At 34.5% G+C, this 27,435-nt stretch overlaps 1 protein-coding gene across 2 annotated transcripts in view; it reads left to right on the forward strand.

Moving 5' to 3' along the window:
• Positions 1 to 27,435, forward strand: part of GLRA3 (glycine receptor alpha 3) — a 146,381-nt gene that overhangs the window by 43,614 nt on the left and 75,332 nt on the right. For both annotated transcript variants that reach the window (XM_081075682.1, XM_081075683.1), the window contains exon 4: positions 26,880 to 27,103. In XM_081075682.1, coding sequence (XP_080931808.1) covers positions 26,880 to 27,103 — 224 coding nt within the window. The remainder of the gene's footprint in view (positions 1 to 26,879; positions 27,104 to 27,435) is intronic.

Genomic DNA, 27,435 nt, shown 5'->3' on the forward strand with positions numbered 1-27,435 from the left:
GGCATCCAAATTAGTCGAGAACCATGATTTCACTCAGATGTAGGATATAAAACTGAAAGCAACAAATTAACAAAACGAACAAACAAAAACTCAAACACACAGAAAACAGTTTTTTGTTACAAGTGGGTAAGGGGGAAAGGGGGTAGTAGTATAGGGTGAAGGGTGTCAAATATATTGTGATGGAAGGAGAACTGACTCGGGGTGGTTAACACACAATGCAATATATAGTTGATGTATTATAGAATTGTACATTTGAAACCTATATAGTTTTATTAATCAATGTCACCCCAATAAATTTAATTAAAAAACTCATCCTTTCCTAATGTTCATTTGCCTAATTAACATAGTGCCAACCATTCTCACTTAAGTACAATTTCATTGTTTTTGACATATAGTCTTTAACATTTTATTCCATAAATATTATGGAAATTCTAAACATCCCTATTTCCCTCACATTTCAGTCATGTGTCATTATATGTAATGAGAATCTCCAAGGACTTGTTCAGCCTCCATTATTACAAGTTCACATTTTTCTTAAGCAGACAATGATTTAACAACTATTGGAAACCACAGTTCTTGAAAAAAATAAATAAAACTGGTTTACCATCATTAGAGTCATTCTCCTTCCCTCTTTACAACACAGCCTTGGTGACAGAGGTACATCTATCCTTTGAGACTTGTGATAACAAAAGGAGCTCATAATTGTTTTTATTGCTTCTATGAGGGCAAGCTTAAGATCTCCACATTAAGTGAAACACATTCCTGCCAATTTGTGATGAGTTGTGGATTAGGTTTATATGCCAGGATGAAAGCATTTTTTTTAAACTCAGGCATATATAGTCTATATGAGCATAGCAGTATTTAGAAATGGATATATTGGCTGAACCTCCTATCTTCAGAAAACAGATGAGTCTCTATCTTGTTACAAATAAGTTAGAGTTAAAGAATTGTTCTGCTATGTGCCCTCAGTCAGTATTTACTCATTAAACCATTACTTTTCACCAGTGCCCACAAGATAAATTACTTCTCCAAAATGAAAACGAAAAAGGTGAGATGTTTTGGTATAAGAGTTTAAGTGCCTGTATACAGAGATGTATGGTGGACGTGGGCAAGACTACCTGAGTGTCTGCTGTGGGCTCATACTGTTGTCAAACTGTACAGTTTTTCAATTTTCCACACAAATGATAGATTCACATTTTAGTTGCAACAGTAATCATACACAAGTAGATGCTACTTTGAATGATTGGATTACTAGATTCTCCAGAGAAATCTAAGCCAACATGGCATAAAAAATTGACAGTTTATTTACATATTTTAATGGAATCTTTAAACTCTTACACGTTTTCTCTAAGTACGTATTTTTACCAAATAAAGATTTTATCAAATGAAATATTACCTATGCAAACATGCATTTTTTAAAACATTCATGCACATTTCACCCGTTATTTTATTTGTGGAAAGGTTTTAAATTGTAGATTTCCTTCTTTGAACAGATACAGGACTATTCGTTTTTCTATTGTGTATGTCGTGCAAAAGTTTTGTTTTCAAGGAATTTGTCCATTTTCTTAAATTTTTCAAATTATTGGCATAAATTTATTTACAATGCCTCATCCTTTCATTAGGCATCTTTGTAATGTCTACATTTTTGTTCCTTTTACTAGTAATTTGGTTTTAGTAGTAATTTTTTTTTTTAAATTGGTTTACATATTGATTTATTTTTATTCTGCTATGGATTATTGCTGCTTTCTGAATCTATGATTAATGTTAATTTTCTAAGAATAATAATGCTCATTTTTATCTTTCCATTTGATCTTTCTGTAAAACCTATTACACTGAATATTCTATATTTCATTCTGTCCATCAGAGTTTCTATCTGTTTATATTTCTGGTGCTGCATATTCCTTATCTTTAAGAAATTTCATTAGTACATAAATTATTGGGAATTCATAATAATCCCAAATAAGCTGTATTTTTGTATCAGTCCATTTTAGATTCCTTTACTGTAATAGTTCAATGACTTACATCAAGGCAATTGACTCACATACTATGATGATGATAAATTTTTTTAATGCTACTTTACTTGGCTCCATTGGGACAGCATTTAACTCCTTGTACTGATTTATTAGAGATACTTCATTGACATTCTATAAGTTTATCCAGTTTGCTTTCAAGTTCCATCTATCTTTTTATTTATAATATTTGTTTAAATCTGAGGACATGTATTTCATTTTTTAAAATTATAGGCTCCATAGAGCAGTGCTCTACTCTGATATGTTCATCTCTATCTCTATATCTATCTATGCATTAAGTATATCATTAAATATATGTGTGTGTGTGTGTGTATGTGTGTGTGTGTATACATATATGTGCGTATATATATTCTGGCTAACAAATATTATTTTTTCCAAAATGAGAACTATGCTGTTGTTCCTTTGACACAAGTAGATAAGCTTCGTTTCTTACCACTTTGCAATATGATCTGTTTTTGCAGCTCTGAGTCCTAGTCACTGTCTTAAATTGGTGCTATAGTCTTAACTCTAAAATATGAATTAAGTAACTAATGTGCAATCAAGTTAACGTTGGCTAATATTGCCCAAATGAACTTGGCTTTTTTTATTCAAATCTTTCCATATAATTTTATAATCTTTCCTAAAAAGCATTTGCTTTTTCAGCTGTACTAATAGAGATATAAATTCATTATAAAATGCTAACATTTTATATGGAGAGTTCTCAATGATAAGAAATTAGAGCTCTTATATAGTGCTTATGATGACTGCAGAACAATGTTTAAAAATAAAACAATAAATGTTAAGATGCAATTATTTCAAGTATCAACTATGTTTCACAGTAATGTTTTTTCATGACAATTGGAAGTAAATGTGTATAATTTGAAGAAAAGTCCATTTTTTTCTGTTCTTTTGTAACTTTTCCCCCAAATAAGTTGTTGTTCTATTCTGTCTATTGCCAACGAATTAAGTTCTTGTTAAGGTACACTCACTTTAAGAGGTCTGTAATAGTATTCAGGGACTATTCTTGTGTTATTCAAATTACTAGGGTCAATAATGTTAATGTAGCATATGATTAGATAGATGTTATTCCATTTTCTTTTAGAATAGCCTGAAAGTATCCTACTATCTACTCTTTTATCATTAAGATTATGCCTGTTAAGATCCTATCCTCACTGTCTTATTTTCTTTCTTTGAGTAATAGGTAAAGCCTAACCAAATATAGCAATAGCATTGGTCTGAAAGATTTTTTAATTTCACGCATGAGTAACCAGTGACTGGCAGCACGAACGTGTTCTGAACTATCCTTTATAAGCATGAATTAGAAAGAGGGCATATTTATGAGAAAGGTTGCAGAAAGACAGGTATGCATGAAGGTTACACATTCTGGTGACCCCGTCAGAAATAAGAATAAATCTCTGCCTGGTGCAGTTGTCCACAAGAGCATGCTTATAATCACTGTGTCTCAAAAAGAGACTATCTGTCAATCCTGTTCACACAGGTACAATTCCTTATAAAGATCTCACACAGAATATAATTGTCTAGTTGTGCTGCAATGTTATTAAAACAAACACGATGTTTAAAGGCATAGTTCCTGTTCTGTGGGAGGAAAATACCAAAAAGAAACTGATGCTAATGACAACAGGAAGAAAGCTATGCGAAGGAGGGAGTTGTCAGGCACGTACTTCTACATCTTCTTTCCTTTACTGGACCACATATGTATGTAGAGGGTCCTTTTATTCTGGCTAAGGAGATTGAAGGTTACTTGTATTTTGTTTAGGTATTGGAAATATTTGAGTTGGGCAAAAATGAAGATTATGTAGGGGAAGCCAGACATGTAGTGTCAAAGATAATGTCTCTTAATTTAACCTTCCTCTCTTGCCTTCTGTAAAGCTAATGTGTAATGCAAAGTGACTAGCATCTATTTGCATGGGGTCCTTTCAAGAGTAAGACATGGTATAGAATTCACTGTGACCAGACCAATTAAGCCCTTCTGTTGACCACCTAACACGACATAGAAATGATGTTCAATGGTGTTCATCTTCATGCTATTTATCACCATGCACCTTTTTCGAAGAGAATTTGATTTTCTGAAAGAATGCACTCCAAAATGTCGTTTCAACCTCTAAAGATAAAATGGGCAGCAAGATGGGGAATTGTGTTCTCTAAGATGATTGGCACCAGTCATAATTTGTTACTTAGTCATAGATTTAACATGTCAATTTATGTTAAATACCTGGCAATCAATTTAAATTGCAAATAGCTCTTCAGCTGTGATGCTGAATTTCTGACAGAAGAATGAGTGCAAGTTAATGCTGACACTCTCCAGACCAGTGAGGTGACATGTTTCTGTTACTGTGATAAAACTAGCAGCTTATGTATAAAAGAAGCCAACCTAACTATACTGCAGATGGGCTCAAACAAGCCAGAGTGTCAGGGTCCTGGGGCTGTGCCGCAAGTGCCCTGTCAAAAGGAACAGATGCAGGCAAAAGAGTTCAGCAGTCCTTGTTGCTTATGGAGTTGACTAGAAAATGGAAAATTCCTCTAGGAAAATGACATGCACGTGTATATCAGAAATGGGCTTAGATCTTCAGATTTGGTTTTAAAAATATAAGGAAAATTATCTCTCAGTCTCATCAAGAAGGCTTGATAACAAACTATTTGTTCTATGGAATAGCATGAAGAAACATAGATTTATTAGCACATATGTATGACTATCATCTGAATCTTCTTTTTAAAATTCTCCTTAGTAGTGTCTTGAAATATTGCCAACACTTCAGAGACGAGCTAAAGCGTAAGGCAAATAATTCTGCCACAAAAATATATTGAGTTTTAATTTTAAAATGATCTTATAACATATATCAACATTAAGTAGATCAACGACAAATATTCACAGATATGTCCCCGGCAACCTTCATTTGCTAAACCCATTAAATTTATCTTTAGATGATAATGAAGTCTTAGTTTTCCTCTCAGGGTAGGGAAGACATTTGGGAATTCTTGCTTTTCCACTAAGTCTTCCAGCCCCACTGGGACTTTTCTCCACAGACTTTTGGAATTAGTGAAGAATTACTCTCTACTTTTCCCTAACTGAACTCTCATCTCCATCTCTCTGCACAGAAGTTGCCTCCATGCCCTTCACAGTGTTAGGCAGTGATGTCATTTCACCTCCAGACTTCCAGGAATCTTCTGGCCTGGCACGTGACTCTACCCCAGAAGCAATAACGGACCAGCTAGGTCCCTCTTTGAGCTGATGAGATAAAATTTTACCCCTTTCTTTGGTATAAGTAATTTTGTTTGCTTTCGGTTATTCTTTCACTGTTTTTCTCTTTTCTTAGTCATTTCTGATTCACATCAGGTCTTCCTGTAGTTTCTGCTCATTCAGTCTTTTAATGGTCATTTACCATTTTAATATACCCTGTATTATATGCTTGTTATACACACATCCTGAGAAGCAGTTACTAAAAAGGGTGAAAATTGTGATTCTAAATATATTTTACTCTTTATCATATTTTAACTTGCTCTGAAGATAATTGCTATTCCTCATCCAGGCACTATAAAATTAAATATGATTAATCAAAACTTGACAGCAGATACAAAAAATAAATGAATATGCTCTACTTTCCTTTTTCTCTTTAGTTTTCTCTAAGGCAGTTTCTCAACCAATTTTTTTTTTTATTATACCTCCCTAAGGAAACTTTTTAGACATCTTTTTCCCTAATTGCCCTCCCCATGAAATTTTAATGCTTCTGATATACTGTATATCTGTGTATATACCCTATGTAGATTTCTGAATTATCCATAAAAACAGTAAGATTTTTCCGCCCACTGAGAACCAATTTTGCTCCCTTGGGAACAATATTGTCCTCGTTGAGAATGTGTTCTCTAAAGTACATATTTATAGGGGTACTCATGAGTACACTTGCCTAAGGCTAATATTTCTATCCTCATTGCTTGGTAGCGTATGGAACTGCAGGAGAAAATGGGACAGATGCACTGGGTGTTCTGAAGGAAGAAGGATACATTTTTATGCCCCTAGCTATTTGCAAAGCTATTAATACATATGGACTGGAGGATAAACTATATTCTCTCTTTTGTTAATATATGAATTTCTTTTTTTAAGGTGTAATTTTTCAAACATGTGTGTACCTGAACACACATTTATGCTCATTGTAAACACATTCACATTTGTTTCAGATTTATTTCCTATGTTTGACACAAGGGTCATATTTGTTTCCTTTTCTGCTTCTGTGATTATATTTATGTTTTGATTTCACTCACATAACCACCATTGAATCATATCTTTCACTATTTGACAAAAATATTGTTCTCAAAATATTTCGCATGAAGTTTGTTCCCCAAGCCTGGCCCAGTGGCAATAAATCTTTGTGAAATACATGTAATACATATGACATTACTATATGGCTTTACCAGAGGAAGTTTCTATAAAGGTGTATTGTACTAAAAAATAAATACAGAGGGTGCCAAAAAAATGTATACACATTTTAAGAAAGAAGAAAATCCTGTATTAATATATACCAGTAACAAGAGAGGAATACAAGTCACGTTTGACTTCTGCAATTATAGGAGGGGCTAAAATGGTTACCATCAGCATCCAGACACTTCTGATTACAGAGGACTCCTGCTTGAGCAACATTGACCAAAATGCTAAGATCGCTTAAAATGTGTAAACATTTTTTTGGCACCCCCATAGATTCATGAGAGATGACAAGTAGATGATTGATAGATAGATAGATGGATAGATAGATAAGCTTCTCTTTTTTCTTGTCAAGATGGTGTCAGGGTAATTTTTACTAATAAGAAATTGCCTTAGTTAGATTCCTGAGGGAAAATTCTTCATAAGAATTTTCATTAAGAATTGCCTGAGAACTTCACCGTGAACTTGAAGACCAACCTACCAGTTAGTAAAGCTTCCAGCAGACAGACGCCCAGGTCCCAGGCACCAGGCCCCTGCCCTGCCCCCACTCCTACCACCATTAACCAGGATGTGGCTTGGGAGTAATATTTTCAAAAAACTGATGCCCGTTACTGATGCCATATTTCACCTTCCACATATTTTCATTCACAGCACTTAAAGTAAATTGTTCTCAGGACCTGCTTTTCTCATCTTACTCAGCCTCACCTACAACCCATATGCCACTTCTCTCCCTCCTTAATTTGTCCACTGTCCCCTCTGGAATCCCTGTCATTTGGTTAACAACTTTACTGTTCCTATCCCTACCTGTTCCCGCTACACACCCACACACATAAACACCCTTTCTGATGAAGAGTTTCTCCATACTCTTGGTATCGCTGAAGGAGGACTCCCTTCTACCACCTTTGGAGAGCAGGCCATTCAGTCTCTCACAGCCCATGAACCTCAGGTGAGGAAGTGTTCCGGTGTCCTCCTCACTTCTTTATTCTACTTTCAGACACTTTCTCTTTAATCTTGCTTTGAAGCTACTATCTTTGACTATCCACACTTCTTTCTTGTGTAGATTTGTCCTGTGCCAGAGTTGTGACGCTACTCATTCATCTAAGGTTGGGCAGCTGATCCACAGTCTTCTCTATGACCAGGTCTGCCTTAATTCTAAGTGGACGCAACATCCAACACCTCCAACCCCTCCACCCCTCGACCTCCTCACCTTCAATAAACACCTATTTCACTTAATTTCAATTACCTATCTTCATGGATGCACCAGGACTTGATCAAAACATGAAATCTGTGCCAAAGTTTAAATAAACTCAAAATCGCAACCTCTGATGTTAATTTCAAATCTCTTTCTCTCTCTCTTCATAAGATTGCATAAAATCAAAACACTCTAGTTATTTTATGTGAAAATGGATATGGTACAGAGATTAAAATATTTATCAAACTGCTGGAAAGACTGGTAGAGGCAGCCCTATATTAATCATCACCCAACGCTAGCAGTCCCGTGGTTACTTGATGAATGGGTCAAAGCATCATATTCAAATGTGGTATATTTTGCTGCCACAATTCAAAAAGGCCTAGTCAGTATTGTTTCACTTTCTTAGTGGAAGGGAAACAACTTGTCCAGATATCCAGACATGCTCCAAAACTTGAGCTCTTAAAATGTTGCTGAAGTCTCTTGGGGTTTATCTCTTATTTTCTGACTCTGTTGAAGTCTTCTGCTATTTTTCTATTCATTTGTGCTAGCAGCACGATATTTCTAATATAGAAGGCCAGTGGGATGTCTTGTGATGCTGGATGATCATGTTCACATAGCCTTAATTATAGCACTAGGCTGCAGATTTAGAGCTCTTCCTTCTTTACAAAATAACAAGGATATCTACCAGATGAAAGCTAATGCTTCTGATGTTCTCTGCATTAGAGAAACAAATGTATTTTTTTTCTCTAAAAAACGTATCATTCAGAAACCAAGTGCCAGTGACCGTATTGGTTTGCTCAAGTAAAGAGATTACATATGGAAAAACATCTGTAATTGAAGTAATCAGCTGAATGATTAGAATCCATTGTCATTTTCCAAGATTCAAATGTTGTCTGCCTATGCCAAAAAAGAAAGTTAAATATGAAAGGAATCACAACTCCACCATCATACAAGTCTTTGAAGGAATGACTAACTTCTTTGGTTCCCCAGGAAACCAGTTCTGGGGAGGGCTTCAGAGGACTCTATGGCAAGGAAAGGGCTTCAGAGGACTCCATGTGGGTATTCCCACCTTCATAATATTTACTCCACGAGTCAAAAAACTTATGTGAAGATTCTGCAGTTGACGAGATTTTATGTATATAAGATCTCCATCCATTCACTTAGGAAATGAAAAAAATAAAACAGAATGGATTCATAGAACCATTGAAACCAATGTGAGATAATCTCTCATCAAAATTTCTTATCTGACTCTTCCATAACCTGCCACTATGACCAGTTGACAACATAGGATTGTGTATGTTCAGAGACTGGAATTAACTCAGAACTGTGATCCAATGTTCTCAGAAACATTGGTCTTCATAGTTCCTGTTCCTTAGTGTATAGTCATAATTAATTGCTTCAGGTCCCTGTAGGAAGAATCACAGAATGCATTTGTGACATACTAAATGGTCCTTCTCCAAAGGAGTTTGAATCTGTGAACTCGGTCATGTCTTCTAATTAAATAAAGGTTGTGTCTCTCTTGGTAACTCAAGTAAATCTCCTATTTCTCAGCCCTAGATTTCTTCTGATTATTCAGAACAAGTAGGATCTTCCTGAATGAGCTACCCACATATTTCAAGCCCATTGACCCCATGATCAAACATCTACCATCAAAGGTCACTGTGATTCACACGTTCTGAATACCCACTCCAACTCTGCCCCAGTTATGGTAACCATGTCTATTTTGCCACTGGGACTAAGTAAGTAATACTATGTGACATTTTGTCACTTTGGCAGCTACCATCACCACTGAAATCTAGGAGCATGTTTCTGTGGCAAAATCTCCAGTTTACAGAGGACAGCCACCATAGTGCTTTTTTTTTAAAAAAAGATACAGTTCCTTCAGCCACCAATGTATTTTTCAAAGCCTTAGTAAATGGGTCCTCTCAAGGTACATAGCTGGGGGTAGTTAATGAATTTTTCACATATTTTAAATCCATTTCTGTATCTATTACTTCCTAAGTCTTTGGATATCTTCTTCCATAGTTGACTCACAAATGCAGTGTAGTATATCTTCCTCATTTAGCACAGGTCCCTGCTGGTTCCAGCTTTCAGTTAACCAAATAAACAAACAATTGGAATCACACCTAGCTATCTGAGCTAATACACTGAATCCAGAATCTCTGTGAATGCATCCATATCAATAAATTTAACCAATTCTAAAATTTTATTTCACATTCCATTGTCTAGTACCTATTCCACATGTCAGTATTTGTGCACATAAAAATTAGGAACATCTAGTAATTCCTTGGGGTGTAAATTTTCCCTCCTGGGATCTACTTTTGTTGGCTCCCTGGTGCTTTCAGAGACCTAATCCTAGTTACAGGTCTGGGGGCAATGATGGTTGGTAGAGGTGGAATACAAGGAGAGTAGGCCTACCCCATATCACACTGGGGAGGAGGAGCTAGCTGCATTTGCAAAAGCAGGAGCACTGGAGTTTTGTTGCTCAGGATACTTGGAGTTTTCCAAATCTTCTGAAGTTTTATCATTCTAATACTTAAAATTTCACTCTTTCCCAATCAAGTCCCTAATGTTCACATACGCCGTCCTGTAAGAAAGTGAATATAATATGCTTTCTAATTTAGTAACCCACAGATTCATCCTTTGCATACATTTTTAGCCATACAACCCTTACCCATGAAGCTACAGAAGATAAGCTACTCTGTAAGGAATGTCATGACCAATCCCTGGCCCTCCAGCCCCACCTTAACCGAAGGATTTAAATTTCTGAGCCAGATATTTTTTCTTTGAACTCCCAGTACAGAGAGAAGGAAGCATTTCACTTTTCATTTCTTGAATCCTTCGTGCCTTTGGCATTATGTTTGCTATGGCCTTTGGACCTTGTTCTGCAAAACCATATACTTCATTTTCGATGGTCATAAGTAAAAATTTCAGTTAATTTTATCACTGGTTTCCATGCACTACTAGTGTCCTCTCCTTTCAGGGATTGAAATATACATGGTCTTCAAATACAAACAGGTCATTTTAACAGTCCATGGTTCCCATTCCTGCAACTTGCCTCTGGTGACAAATACTGGTCCAGTTGGTGTTTAGTGGCTATAACAGACACCACCTCACAAAAAGGGATTTACTAATGGGAATCAGATGTTTACAAAATTATTGGAAGAAAGAAAATTATACTACAGATTCGGCTTGTCAGCAAGGCTGCTACCCCTGCCTGAATCAGGAAGATGGAAAATCAGGAGGCTCCTGGAACATAGTGCTAAAGTCTAGGAATGAGGGAAACCATCACAGTAACTGAGCCTTCATGAACTGCTAGATGTGCACTGTTTACTAAATACTGTATATTTATTCCTTCAACAAGCATGAAAATAGTGAGAAGAAATGGGAACCTGATTGACACGGCTGCAGAGAAATTCAATGTTACCATAACCCTAGAAATTTAGAACGAGCAGATTGTGGCAAAGCCACAAAGTGCATCTGAATGGTAAAACATAAATCATACCAAAATCACTAACTGTAAGTGAAATAAGCAGATACAGAAAGACAAATATTGTGTGAACTCACTTCTGTGTAAAATCTAAAAAAAACCAAAACAAAACAAAAATCATTGAACTCATAGAAGCAGAGAGTAGAACGGTGGTTACCAGGGGTAAGCAACTGGGAAAAATGGGGAGCTGCTTGTGAAAGGCACAAAGTTGCAGTTATGTAGGATGAACAAGTCTAGAGATCTAATGTACAGGCAAGATGACTGTACTAATAATGACGTAGTTAACATTGGAAAGATGCTAAGAGGGTAGATTATAAGGGCTCTCATCACACACGAAAATGTAACTATGTGAGGAGATACGTTAATTAGCTTGACTATATATCAGATCATGTTGTATACCTTAAATATATACAATTTTGTATTTAAAAATCTATAAACATCAACTATCTTCTAGTAATTTATGTCCTTCTGGGAAAGGTGATGAAATGCCAGGAGTCAGTCTTTTAAAGTTGTCATTAGCTGTGATCATGGAGACATTAAAACTTGCAAATTACTTATATTGCAAGTCTGAATTTCTGGCAGTCTTCCTTTTATTCTCCAAATAGAGAGGAAAGGCAAACATTTCAAACAAAAGGGAAATATTTTACCTTCTTAGATTTCTACATGAGTTTAGCAGTATCTTGCCTTAGAAAAGCTTAGTGGCTATTGGATTTAGAATGCAATATATTTTTGTAATCCTCTTTCTTTTCTGGGGCTTCTGTTTCTTATTAGAGCTAAATTGCCCTTTACAATTTTAGTACCACAGTTGTTGTGAAATATGTTTTTAATTCATGAAACTTAATTTATCCTCACCAATTCAATACTCGAAGCAAGTGTTAGTGCTGTTAATCTTGAAATAATATTTCTCAAAATAACTCGTATTAAAAACACTGAATGATACATTCTCTTGGTCCCAAATGACCTAGGTATGCCCCTGGTCAATATGCATGCAAATGTTGAACCACTGATTCAATTTTGGCTTGTCAGCTTCTTAATGAAGAACATTTCTTAAATTTAAAAAATATTTTCTTCTTATTTCTCTAAAAAACACAACTGTTGACTAATGTTATGCTTTGTCACACTTGTTGTTTTTTTAAAAATCGGACTCTTACAAAAATCATGCTAAGAAATTTCTAGATACTGCCAATTATGCTGTGTGCAGAGAAAAGGCGATTTTTTATTTATTTGGATTCAAAGCTGACTAAAACTCAGAGATGAACAAATATCTCACGTAGTTTTAGATCTGTTCTTAGAGTCTGCATCATAAGAAGATAACATTCTTGTAATTTTAAACTAATACTTTCTTGAATTCAAAATACAGAATACTGTGTTATATTGCCTTCCCTAGGTTTTTTTACTTTTGTTTGTTTTTTACATACCCCTTAATAATGAACTGTTCGTATGTTTTAGGACATAAATGGGAATATGAAGTATCTGTTCTTAAAATACTATATGTGATTCTTCTCCTCTTGAGAAAGCTATCTAGTCAGAGTCAAGCTACTGTTTTTTAGAGTATATTAGACTAATTTATAAATTTTTTGTTAATAATATTAAAAATATTTTACTACTAAGAAATGCTAAATGCTAGGCGATATGTATATTGGAGGAAAATACAGACCAACTTTCCTTATGTGTCAACTCCAGGACTTTTTGGTCTTTTCGTCATAATGATTTTCTACCCATTACCCTAATGTCTATTGGTAGATTATTTGCAAAGAGTAATGCCATAACTCCTTCCATGCCTCTTTGCACAACTCTTTGTAATATGACTTTCCTGCTCTCCTCATCAAAAGTGGAATCCGTTTTATTTTTCCTGTCTTTGCACCTGGACTGGTTTTGTTACTTGCCTTAATCAAAAAGAATGCAACAAAAGTGACACTGTGAAATTTACTGAGTCTAAGCCTAAAGAGGCATTGCAGCTTCTGCTTTCACCCTCTTGTAACCGAGGGTGCCATGTAAAGACTTCTCTAGCCCAGTAGACAATAAGAAATTATGTGATGCAGAACCAAGGTGCCTAAGTCCAAAGTCGGCAATTAACTGTTAGAGATGTGACTGAGGTATCTTCGATCCCATCACGTAGTTAAATAACTAGAGTTGCATGAGGAATTCCAGGCGAGACCAACAGAAGAACTCCCTGCTGGCTGATCTTAGCCCAAATTGCAGATCCATGGATTTGTGAGCAAATAAAATTGTTGTTTTATGCCACTAAGTTTTGGATGGTTTGCTACACAGCAAAAGAGAATTGATTCAATATGTGAACTCTGACTACAGTTATTTGCACTAGTTTTACATTTACAGTAGAGGCTGGATGTACCTTTAAATTACAATTGATTCAATGGGTATTTGGATATTTGGTTATTTGATAGCCAACTTTATGAGAATCATTACAATATAATAGGCTTGCTACTATGCTTCAGGTTAGGTGGACCATATAATCTGTCCTTCAAATAGGGAAATTTTGAGATGAAAAGGAGGAAATAAAATAATTAAGTTTTATATGTGAAAATTCTTATTTATTGACTGACAAAGTAGTTTCATTTTGTTGTGAATCTATAAAACATTTCTGTTTAAACCTATTTCCACTACTACAATAAAATTCTTTATAAAGCAATAATAATAATGTAAACCTATATATGTGTGTTCAAGAAAAAAATCCTTAATGTAAATTATCTGGCCATTAAAAAATAATAGAGGCAGAATAATTGTCTTTGCAAATAGTTATATTTCTTAATCAGTTCCTTAGCGGTGTATATTTCTAATACTGTGCTACTGATATTTTTCTGGATAATGAATTTTTTTCCTCTATGCTCCTATTACTTTTAGTTTTAGAATTTTTTTCATAAAATTACCTGAAATCTTCTTGGAAGTTGAATTTTATGATTATTAAATAAGAAAATGTTGACATCTTCCATCAATTCATAATATACTATAATATTTTTCATTGATAAAATATTTGCTCTATAGTACTGGGTAAGCTGAGAGAAAATTCTGCTAAATGAAAAATATTATCAATTGTAAATTTTTCCAAATTGAAATGAATAAATATTTCATCCCAAATATACTCAGAAGTACTGTTTACATTCATTTAATGCCTTAATTTGAGAAATATTTTCACAAGACAACCTGTCAATTATATTCTGTGTTTATAGCTTATTCAGTTGTGCCCCAAATTTAGAAACTAAAATCATAAGCATATTTGATTTTATCCCATTTCACCACAGAAATATACTTTTCAAATAAAAGGTATATACATCTAAAAAAAATATGTGTTGGATTTATAGGCTAAAAACTATAAGATGCTGATGAAAGAAATAAAAAAGACAGAGAGACACATCTTGTTTATGAGTTGGAAAACTCAGTATAACTTAGATGTCATTTCTTTCCAAATCGATCTTCAGTTTTAATGCAATTTCAATCAAAATACCAGCAGCAATTTTTTTCAGATGTTGATAAGCTAACTCTCAAACTTACAAAGAAAGGAAAAGAAATTTAAATTGCCAAAATGATTATGAAAAGAAAGAGCTAAGTTAGAGGACTTGCATCAACCAACATTAAAACTTCATATTAACTCAATAGGGAAATATAGTCTTTTCAAAAGTGTTGAAAGAATTTGTCATCCATACAAAGGAAAAAAAGGTATTCTCAACACACACTTGTACCTTATACAAAAATTAACTCATAATGGAGCATAATCCTAAATATAAAACCTAAAATTATAAATATTTTTAGAAGAAAAAACCATGAGAGAAAATTTTAGTAGCCCTGAGTTACGCAAAGAGTTCTTAGATAAAACACCAAAAGCATAATTTATAAAATAAATAATTGATAAAGTAAACTTCATCATAATTAAAAACTTTTGTGCTGTGAAAGATGCTGCTAATAGAAGGAAAAGACAAACTATCACCTGTTGGAAAAAAATGTTTACAAATCTTCCTCCGGCAAAAAATATGTATCTAGACTATAGAAAGCACTCTCAAAACTTAACAGTAAAAAAGTTAAGTTTTAATGGGCAAATGATTCAGACACTTCACTAAAAAAAAAGATATATACACTGCAAATAAGTTCACAAAAAAGCTACTCAACACCATTAATTATTAGCAACATTGAAATTAAAACCACAGTGAGTTGCCACTACCCACATATTAGAAAAGCTAAAATTAAATGACAAAAACTGAGAATACCAAATGCTGACAAAGATCCAAAGCAGTTGTAAGTCTCATTTTTTGTTGGTGGGAGTGCAAATTGTACAGCCAATCTAGAAAACAGTTTATCATTTTCTTTTAAATGTAAACATACACTTAGCATATGACCCAGTAATTCCACTTTTAGGTGGATTTAAGAGAAATAAAAACTTGTGTTCACAGAAAAACTTGCAAACAAACGTGGATAGCAGAGTTATCTATAATCACAAAATACTGGAAAAACACCAAAAATCCATCAATGGGTGAATAAACACTGTGGTACATCCATACAGTGGAATAATACTAAACAATTGAAAGGAATAAACTGACACACATAACAACTTCAGTTAAGTAAAAGAGCCAGACTTAAAAAGCTGAATATTGTATGAATCCATCCATATTTTGAGAAAGGCAAAACTATAGAGATGAAGAATAAATTACTGGTTTTAAAGAGATAGGGGTGATTTAACTATAAAGGGGCGGCACAGAGAATATTTGTTCTAGGGATCTATTCTGTATCCTGATTATGACGTTATACACCTCTATGCATTTACCTCTGAACATGTAAAGTCTGAATTAAAACAACAAATTGAAACAACAAATTAAAACAACATTAATAATATAATGGCTTTAAACAACAACCACTTTATTAAATTTTGCAATTATGTCGATCAGGAATTTAGACAGGGATTAGCTAGGCAATTTTTATACTCCACTCTTCGTTGAAAGAAACCGTTTAGTTTTATTCAGCTGTCGGACTGGCTTATCTGGAAGGTTCAAAGTGACTTCTTTAACATATCTGGTGCTTTAGTGGGGATGGCTGGAAATCCGGATCTAGCTGGGATTTTTGACCAGAGGACCTACATGTCCTCCTCTAACATGGCTTATCAGGGGTATCTAACTTTTTACGTAGTAGCCAGCTTGCCCCAGAGTGTTTCAAGAGACAGGGTGAAAGCTATAAGACCTCTTGGCCATCTTTAATCGGACACAATCTTTCTCTATTAATAAATTATTCACATTTTTCATACATGCAAAATACACGCACCCCTTTCTAATGACCCCAGCTTCCTCATCCCTTTGCTGCATTGCCTTACAGTCTAGAATGTTGCCACCAGGTCCAAGTATAAATTAGACTCCCAAAGGGCAGAGTTTGATTGTTTCCTCTTGATCAAAAGATCTGTGAATTCAGGACGCCACACACAGTCAACATGCAAAGGTGATGTCCACCAACTCAGTGGGATTTAGCTGGTGGGTGGGCCTATGCCCACCATAAAATAATCTGCCACCGTCAAAGAGACCTTGATTTTGAGGTGGTATCATTTGTTGTAAGCAGTATATTGTGTATCATGCAGTGAGAGCTCAAAGCCTGTATAAAAATTAGGGTAATCTTATTGTTTGTTCTTGTCCTGTAAAATGGGATTGGTAAAAACACTTAATTTACTCCACGTGTTCTCATCAGTTAAAATAATTTTCCTCTGAATAAAAGTATTCAAGTATAAAGAGCAAGCTAATTTTACAGAGAAAATAATATATCAATAGATTCAGAAATGGGCCAGGATAAGACCATAATGTGGAAATGAAACAATTATATTTAAGTGTTTCGAAAAGTTTTAGCACCTACATTGTGCTAAACCCACTGTAGGATTTGCATTTCATAAAACATATATATCAAATTTATAATTTCAAATGAAGGAGCACATCCACAGGTTGCCAAATATTTTATCAAAAGTGAAAACACATGGAAATTTGGTAATTTATCTTTTGCCTAACTTTCCCACATCCTAATATTTTTAAATATGGAAGCATAATCACAAATATTTGTAAATATAGAAATATTAAAGTGTGTGGTGGTGTTTATCCTAATGATGAGTTACATTTTCTTTTTAATTTTGATTTTGGTGAATTGCATACATACTATATAGGTAATTGTCTAAAAATAAATTGTGAATTTTTAAGTAATTATTTCATTTGATGCGGGCAAGCAAATATTTCATCTGTTACTGTCTATAACTATCCTAATATCCAATAATTGTTTCTAAAGGAAGTTAATTTCTCCACAGCTTTAAAGTGCAGTTAATAGCCTCCACACAGCTTCTTGGCCAATCTCCAAATCAACAAACTGCCAGTTAAAAATTATCTGGATTGCTCAGAAGGAAAATATCATCCCAAATACAATTGAATTTTGTTTTAAACATACAATATTTAACTCACTAAAACTTTTCCAAAGTGGGAATTTTTTCTTTTAATATTCAACCTCTATCACTTCATAGTAAATAGTATCCAACACAATGAATCAAAACATTTCCAACGAAAACCACTGGAAATTAAAATATCGATGAAAATGTAAAAGTGTGATAACAAGCCTCAGTGTTGAGAACAATTTGAAAATACTAAAAATGTTTGTTGGAATAATCGATTTACATGACCAATTTTCCTACTGAAAACAAATGTTAAACAAAGCAAAAATCCTTTGCTAAAAATAGCTGTTCCTTTATTTTTATTTATTAAACCTTGTCCAAGCTGCTAAATGTCACAAGTTCATTAAAATTGGGAGGGGAACTATAAACATTGCCTCCAAAATAGATTAAATTTTAAAAATATGTAGATATATAACTAAAAATCTAAGTATATTTGAAATGGAAACACTTAAGGAAACCTAGTTTGCATAATTCATTTAGTTTGGTAATGTTTGATGCTATGTAGTTTCAGAAAAAATCTTCCTTTGTTAGTCAGTTCTATAACATTAGTCCCAAATTACATATTATGGTAAAATAAGACCTGACTGGTGGGAGACAACTAGATACTCGGTGACTGTGGCAGACTTCACTATTATGAAAAATACCTGTAATGCCAGATGAAGCTGTTAGGCCTTTACAAGATTAAATATATCCTGAAAATTTATATGCAAGACAAGTTAGAATCAATATTTTTTCAATTTCAAATTATATTTAAGGCATCTAACTTCATGCCTGAAAGTTAGTAACATGCAATTGAGAAGTTATTTTCATCTTTTATATTGATTGTGGATTGTGATTTATATATCTATCTATCTATCTATCTATCTATCTATCTATCTATCTATCTATCTATCTATCATCTATTTGTATATATATATAGTTATATAGTTATATATCATATATATGGCATTCACTTCCCAAAACATTTGTCTTTAAAATTAAATCACCTAGTGTTTATAATTCTCTCAATGAGATCTATCAAGTTTTTGTAAATTAAATAGATGATCTCTACCTCTTTAAACACATTTTAAAAACACACATAAAATAAACCTTGAAAGAAGCCAGACACAATGAGCCACATATTGTATGTTTCATTAATATGAAATATTCAGAGTAGGCAAATATACAGATATAGAAAGCAGATAAGAGATTGCCAGGGGCTGGAGGGAAGGGGAAATGGGGAATGAGTGCTTAATAGGCATAGGGTTTCCTTTTGAGGTGATGAAAATGATCTGAACATTAGATAGTGGTGATGGTTACACAATATTGTGAATGTATTGAATGCCACTAATGGTAAATGTTATATATATATATATATATATATATATATATATATATATATATATATATATATATATATATATATACTTGACCACAATGTAAATTAAAGAAAAAAACCATGTAATAAAATATAAAATAGTTTATTTCAGATATTCAAAGAACACACTAATTGAAAGAACTTCAAAAATTATTTTGTGGTGCTATTTTCCATGTTTTAAAGTGTGAAGTATCTCAGCTACCTTCAGAAAAGTTTTCTTTTTATTGGTGGGTTCTTAGAATTTCTTGCTTGATTTGAAGAACTTTTATAGTGTTGATTAACCATAAGATGGTCTGAAGAGTAAAAAATAGTTCATTTTCCAAAATACTTTTATCTTTTTATGATCCAAGTCATATATTCCAGTAGTAGAAATAATTGCTTAATGAAGTGCCCAAATAAATAATACGTGGATCATTGCCCACACATCATTACTAAATACTATGCAAATTAGTAAGTACTACATGTAAATGCTTATGTTTATATTAACAAGCAAATTGTGTGATTAACATTAAATAGAAATAAAATCAAATAAGTGAGTACATTCTATGTTGGATATAATATAAATTGAGGGTTATGAATGGAAATAGTATTGGTTGGTGCAAAGGTAATTGCGTTTTTTCCCCATTATTTTTAACCTTTTAAACCACAATCACTTTTGCACCAACCTAATAGTGCCAGAATTTCCATGTCTGTGTTGCCTAAACCAGAAGAAACATATAAACTTTCTCTTCCTACTTGTACAACACAAAATGGAGTGAACAGAAGTTTAGGAACTGATTTGGGCAGAAATATGAGGCAGGGAATTGTGTCATTTCCCCCCACCCCCACACACACACCTATAGGTTTTTTGACACAACTTGCCCTGAAGGAGTGAAAGTACTCTACTGGGCTGTCTAGCCCAGTTTGTAAGAAAGCTAAGAACTGGGCATACAATTGCAGACAAAGAGGAATAGAGTAGGAATGCAACAAGTGAGCTTTGGAGGCAGAAAGGTACCACTAGATCAACGGGGGTCTTGTGGAGCACTGCTATGAGCACATTAAGGCAGAGAATAACTTGTTACCTTACAACCACAGAACAACATAAATTACTATTTTTCATTGAAAGAAAGCAGCTACTGGAAGTACTGGCTCTGTGCAGGCCTTTACCTCTAAAGCCAGGCATACACAAACTGAATTAACTATATTAGTTGGAATAAATCCCTACTGACTTCTGGAATAATGTCACCATAAACTAAGTTTACCCGTCCAGAAATTCTTACTTTGAAGTGTAAGCACTGAACACTGGTCTGAATGGAATAGAGTTGACCTTTGAACAACACAGGCTTGAACTTCATGGGTCCACTTAACACCATCTTTTTTCAATAGAGTTGACCCTTATATCCTGGGTTCTGCATCCATGGATTTAACCAACTGAAGATCAAAAACAGTATTTTCCCTTTCCCAGCTGCAGTTTCCCAGCCATGGATTTCCAACCACAGACATGTGGTTGGTTGAATCGTGGATACAAAATGATGGATGCGAAATGCTGACTGGAGTTAAGTTTTGGGTGAGTTAAAAGTTATACCTGGATTTTCAATTACTGGGGTTGATGTCCACACCTCTGTGTTGTTCAAGGGTCAACTATATAGCTTTTTATTGTTTTTGTCAGTGGTTTAATTTTCTATCTTGTTATCATTTGTTTGTGTCCCCCCCGCCCAATTCACATGTTGAAATCCTAAACCCCCTAAAAGTGATGGTAAGAGTAGGTGGACCTTTGGGAGGTGCTTAAGACCCTCACAAATGGGATTAGCTCCCTTATAAAGAGACCCCATAGAGCCCCTTAGCACCTTCTGCAGTATGAAGATACAATGAGAAGTCTGCAACCCAGAAGAGGGCCTTCATCCCCATATTGGCACCCTAATCTCAGACTTCCAGCCTCCAGAACAGTGAGTACTAAATGTTTGTTGTTTATAAGCCACGTTATTTTGTTATAGTAACCTAAACAGACTAAAACATATATAAACAGAGGTTGCTGAATGAGACGTAAAGAGTGTTATTTTATTGACTCAACACACTTTTGTTCTGACCAATCCTGATAAATTACATGAATTTCAATAACTAATATTTCCTTTAAATACTATTGTTATGAGAAAAAAAAGTAAACCCAAATCGCAGAAGCCAAATCCTTGAAATAATTCTAAAAAAATAAAATTCTTTGGGGAAAAAAAAAAAAATAACTTTGAGAAAAGATGCAAGATGGCAGAGTAGATAAACACTGTGCCTGCTTCCTTCCATGAACACATTAAAATTACAACTAAATTAAAGAACAATCAACCTGGTGAACCATCTGAAGTCTAGATCAGGGATGTCTAAAGTTTTTTCAATGTTTTTCACCGAGGGCCTAATGCAGTAAAATACACAAACAGCCGGGGCACTCACTCGAGGTGAAGTACGTATTGCCTCACCTGGTTTATTTAAGTAAACTAAATATATTTTTGGAATTTGCTGCAGGCCAATAAAAAATGGATTGCGGGCCTCAGTTGGCCTGCGGGCCACAGTTTGGACAGCCCTGGTCTAGATGAACAGAAGTTTTATAGCTAAGGATATAAGGCAAAAGCTACGTCGAGGCTGGTAGGAGGGGTGGAGAGGCAAACCAAGTGGGTCCCAAACCTCCATGTGGTGGTTGAAAATAGAGATTGATACCTCAGCCACAGAGGTTCTTCCCGGAGGAGCAAGGGATCCCAGCCTCAACCCAGGCTCCCCACCCCAGAGTACTGGTGCCAGGAAGAGAGCCCCCACAACATCTGGCTGTAAAAAACAACGGGGATTACAACCATGTGGATGGGATGGAAGGCTGCAGGAAACCCAGGCATCTTTTTACCTGTGCACATATTCCTTGCTCGCAGGCCATCACCTTGGACTTTAGTGGAAGGACTGTGACTCGGGGGACATCGTAGGCATACGGGGAGCACAGTGAGATGTGTGGCTTTAAGACTAGGGCTGGAAGACAGTCGCCATTTTCCCTGTGCAGTGTCCTTATTCCTTGCAGCTGGGTAGGCAGCTGCCATCTTTAATGTGTTGAGCTCACACCCTACGCTTATGCCCAAATCTGAATCTTATTGGCCTGGTGAAATCTGCAGCTCTGCCCTGCTGACTACTGGGACCCAACTCCCCCAATGCTGAAGGCACTCTCTCAGGGAGCAGCCAGCTCTGCCTGCATTGCACTGTTTCTTGGCAAACTATCAGATTCCACAGGCCCCAGGAAGGTCATGACTGGCCTCAGTGAGCTCTGAGACTTTCCCTGAGCAGCTCCAGGCTGAGCACAGGAACCAAACCAGAATCTATATTAATCTGGTAAACATAACTGTTCCCAATCTAGTGACTCCCTGAGGCCCTGTCTCACCCAACTCACAAACCACAGAAGGCTTTATCAGCAGCTGAACTTTAAGGGAATATAAAGAACAAAACAAACAAACAAATCAGAAACAAACTCATAGATACAGAGAACATTTTGATGGTTGCCAGATGGGAGGGGGTTGGGGGTATGGATGAAAAAAGAGTAAGGGATTAAGAAGTATAAATTAGTTGTTACATAGTAGTTATGGGAATGTAGGGTATAGCATAAGGAATATAGTCAATATTGTAATAACTATGTATGGTGTCAGATGGGTACTAGATTTGTTGGGGTGATAGATAAGAGGGGGTTGGGAGAACAGGGTGAAAAAGGTGAAGGGATTAAGAAGTACAAATTGGTAGTTACAACATAGTCATGGGGATGTAAAGTACAGCATAGGGAATATAGTGAATAATATAGTAACAGCCATATATAGTGCCAGATGGGTACTAGATTAGTCAGGGGGATCACTTCTTAAATTATATAAATGTCTAATCACTATGCTATACTCCTGAAATTAATAATATTGCATGTCAACTGTAATTGAAAAATTGAAAAGAGGAGGAAGGTGAAGAGTAATAAGTAGTCCAAATTTCCAGGTATAAAACAAATAAGTCATGGCAATATAATATGCAGCATGGAAAATATAGTTAATAATATTGTGATAGTATGATATGGTGTGAGTTGGTTGTTGGACTTATCATGGTGATCACTTCTCTAGGTACATAAATGTGGAATAACTATGGTGTAAACCTGAAACGAATATAATATTGTATGTTGGCTCTGTTTTTAATAAAAACTTTAAAATAAAATAAAAACCCTCTGCAATTCTGAAAAATGGGGTGGATTTTGCTTATATTTCATTTTGTACGTTTTTTTGAAAGTCTACTTATTTCTTGGGAATTTTAAAATGTATGTTTCCCTAATTGGTACATAATTAGGTGTCCTTAAATTTTCTTTTTCATAATTTGAAAATAATTCCACCCTTTTCTAGAGAATAATTAAACATATGGATAATGAAGAAGTCAAAGGGAGCTTTGAAATAACCTTTCTGAGCCTCTAAATTGTTGCTATAAAATGGCTTTTTTTCCCGGTTGGTTTAGTAACTGAGAACTGAAAGGCACTTTCCCAATGGGCCATTATTTCAGAATCAGCTGCCCTGGACGTCCGACCTCCCTGTGGTGGGGTTCATAGAGCAGATGGTACAGGCAACATGGGGGATATTATGGACATGACATTAAGAACAATTACTCTCCCACTGAGTGTTTGTGCTCTGCACTGTGATGCATGCGGACCTATGTGGTGCAGTTCTTCAGAATTCGAAAATCTTATAAAACTAACCCATCAAGACAAATGTCAGGGAGTTTGCCCTTTGTCCTTATTTCTTTGAGAAAGGAAAGCTATTTTCTGATCATTTTGAAATTAGCCAGGATTTCTGATCAGGACTCCTAAAAACAGGAAGAATTCTGAGTTAATGTTCCATTTGGCTATGAATTCAGTGATTTTTGCCTTAAATGTTCAACCCTCTAGAGTGGCTGACAGAAATAATCAATTGTTCTAGGAACTTATTCAAAAAATGAGAATGATAATGTACCCCAAATCCATTAAAAAAGACATCTGTATCAGTTTCCTATTGCTACTATAGCAAATTGCCACAAATTTAGTGGCTTAAAACATCACAAATGTATTATGTTACGATTCTGGAGGTCATTAATATCTCTGTCCTAAAATTTTATAATTACATATAAGTGTCAATTTAACTGCCTTATAAGACTTATGAATGGATTCAATGCAAGTCTAGATTTTAGAAATGTGTACTATAAGTATTGAATTCACTCTCAATATATATTATTTCATATTTGTTATGGTTCTTTTTTTTTTTTTACTCACATATAACCATTCTACATTTTCACCCTTAAAAAATCATAGCCCAGGTGAACAGGGAAAATTCCATTAATAAAACAATTACACTTTTTTTATGTATAGTCCAGGAGTGATTAAATTTTTAACTGGTTTTCATAAGTCCATTTTAAATATTTTTGCATATATTACATACACATCCATTAGTCTCTGTTTTGCAAAGTGGTTTCCTTCTTCAGTTCATAGCATTTTACTACATGCAAGTTATTTTGAATCGTGGTACAAGGACTTCTTTTTAGGGTGGTATTATTTTATTTACTTACCCTTTCCTTTGCACATTTTCACAAATGATCAGGATTTAAAAATAATTAATATAATTGGTTGCTGGGTATGATGGGACACATTGGCTATGAGGAATCAGCCTTAAAAAGTTATTTTTGAAATGCTGAATTTGGTTGTGTAATAGGGAAACTTCTCAGCACAATGTTTATTTGCAAAGCAGGTCAAAACCCAAACTGTGAGGACTGTTAAAATTTAAGTTTCTAGGTTTTCAAGAGATGGTCATTTTTGAGTTTTGCTTTTGATCCTCACCCTAAATCAAATACCTAAATGTGTTATGAAACAAAGATATTTATTTTTTTGACAGAAAGAGCACAAGGAATGTAGAATAACTTTTGGCCTTGGTGACAGGTGACAGTTGATTTTTTTTCCTTGTGTGACTGAGAAACAGAAACTGAAGGATACTTGATGTCTTTTTTAGCTCACTCTTAGAGCAAAAAGTATTCCTGGAGGATCTGAGATTGTGTTTAAAGTTTATCACTAAATCAATAACATAAGGATGAAGAGATTCAACCAAATTTTATTACATACACTGAAACTTAAAAGTACTTTTATTTTAGCCTGACAGTGGGGAACAGCTGCAGAGAATTCTCAATCAAAAACTTACTTATAGCATAAAAATACTTCAATACTTCAATTATATATATATATATATATATATATATGTATATATACATATACATACATATACATATACATACAAACATATATATATGAGGTGTGCTTCGTGGTGCTCTGAACTCTAGGCTAGGGGAGGATGAGTCCTTGGTTGGTAGAAGCGTGTTCATACATAGCCATTTGCACATTCTACTGATGCACATGGCTGGTGAGATTTCCACATTATCATGAGCTTTGTGATAAAAAAGCTGAACAGGGGCAACTACCAAGCAGAAAATATATTATTATATCTGGTGTATAACCTCATCTACAGTTAGAAGATAGGTGTCTCAGTGCACAAATAATGAGAAAGGGAACATATAGATTTGTAACATGCACTGAAAACTCTGATTTTGACCTACCTACAAGATAAGCCATCTATCAGGTCTGATGTTATGGAAGGTTCTTTATGATTATTTGGTATAATATTTGGTAAAATAATGAATAAGTTAATGGTAAATCCCAGGTCTAAGCAAAAGAATCTTGAACATTTTTAAAAAATTGTTAAGAAGCATAAGTACCAAAAGACAGCAGGAAGATGGAAGAGACATACTTTTCCCTATTCCTTTTGCTAAGTACAACTAAAAACTTTAGACACTACCTTAATTAGACTCCCAATGGTAGATATAAGACTAAGGATCTTGGACCTTGGGAAACAACCTGGAGGAGAATTCACAGAATTTTCTTTTTACTTCATATATCCGAGACTTGAGGTTGAAGAAGCCAACAATCTGGATACATCAACAAGAATTATTCCTTTAGTATTAAGGAACAAGTATTTATTCCTTTAGTATTAAAGGAATAAAAAAGTAGATGAAAACTGATGTTCAGCTTCTCTGAATATCTCTAGCCTTGGCTATTTTCCATGCAAATGTAGTTTTCTTAAAATGTTCACTTTACTCATGCTTACAATAAAATCTACACATTTAATTTATTTGCTCATTTTAAAAAAGTCTAAGGGGAAAATTGTATTTATTATAAAGTCATAGATAATGCTTATATTTATACACTGTGTACAAATACCAGACATACACCTGACTCAATCTTTGTCATTTTATATACTAGTCCAGAAATCGTGAATAAGAATTTGGCTGAAGTCACTGACTCTCATTTTTTTTAACTTGATTATGAAAGTTGTAATTTGGAAATCTCACTAGCTAAATCTTCTTAAAGAATTACTGGCAATAATGTTTCTTTTTATTCTTTTACTATTCCAAAATCACCTGTTACTTTTCCCAAGTCACCTATTTTATGGAATTTACACACTATACTGAACATGAGAATATGTCTTTGTTATAAAGAAGTATATATGGTCATTTTTATAAAATAGACTGCTTTCTAACTATATTCTAGATACTATTAGATAACTACTAAAAGAAATGGTTCTAAAAAATAAACACGAAGCTGAAAATATTTTACAGGGTCTAATAACAATCCAGTATTTTATTCTAACAAACCAGTAGAGTAAAATTGGAATGGAATAGCAAAATATAAGCATGATAAAATTGTGCTCTTCTGTGGCCTTTCTTTGGAGGTATATAGATTGCTAAACATATGTGCAAAGCCTCACAATGAAAATGACTCCTATCAATAATAATGGGTGATGATGGTGGGGGATGGAAATCTCACAAGGGTGTCAGTGGCTTTTGTTATAATTCAGAGAAGCCCAAAGAATAACACACAAAATTCTAAACATTTTAAAGCACAGGTTTTTTTGTTTTTTGTTTTCCCTTTCTTTCTGTATCGCAGGATTACAGAGTGAATATCTTTCTTCGTCAGAAGTGGAACGATCCTCGCCTTGCATATAGTGAATATCCTGATGACTCTTTAGACCTAGACCCTTCCATGTTGGATTCCATTTGGAAACCTGATTTGTTCTTTGCCAATGAAAAGGGTGCCAACTTTCACGAAGTTACTACAGACAACAAATTGTTAAGAATTTTCAAGAATGGAAATGTTCTTTATTCAATAAGGTGAGTCATAAATTCCTGATTTTAGTGAAAAGTGGTTTTTTGTTTGTTTTTAGTGAGCGTTTTGAAATTTTTTGAGTAAGTGCTTTCATTGTTCCACTTGAGTTCCTTTAATATACCATTTTCCAAACATGTCTAAGCAACAATAACTGACCCAAGTTCCAGATCCAGGAATTATGCGAGTAATTCTTGGAAATCCACTTTTTAAACAAGTGGCCCAGGTTGTTAACATCAGCAAAGTTGGTGGGTGGTTTAAAGACAAATTGAATGGTAGCTGAATCATGCATTGTGATTATATTTTTATGTATGAATATGCCTTTGAATATTTATAGGTG

Source organism: Rhinolophus hipposideros (genome assembly GCF_964194185.1).
Source record: "Rhinolophus hipposideros genome assembly, chromosome: 16".
NCBI lineage: Eukaryota > Metazoa > Chordata > Mammalia > Chiroptera > Rhinolophidae > Rhinolophus > Rhinolophus hipposideros.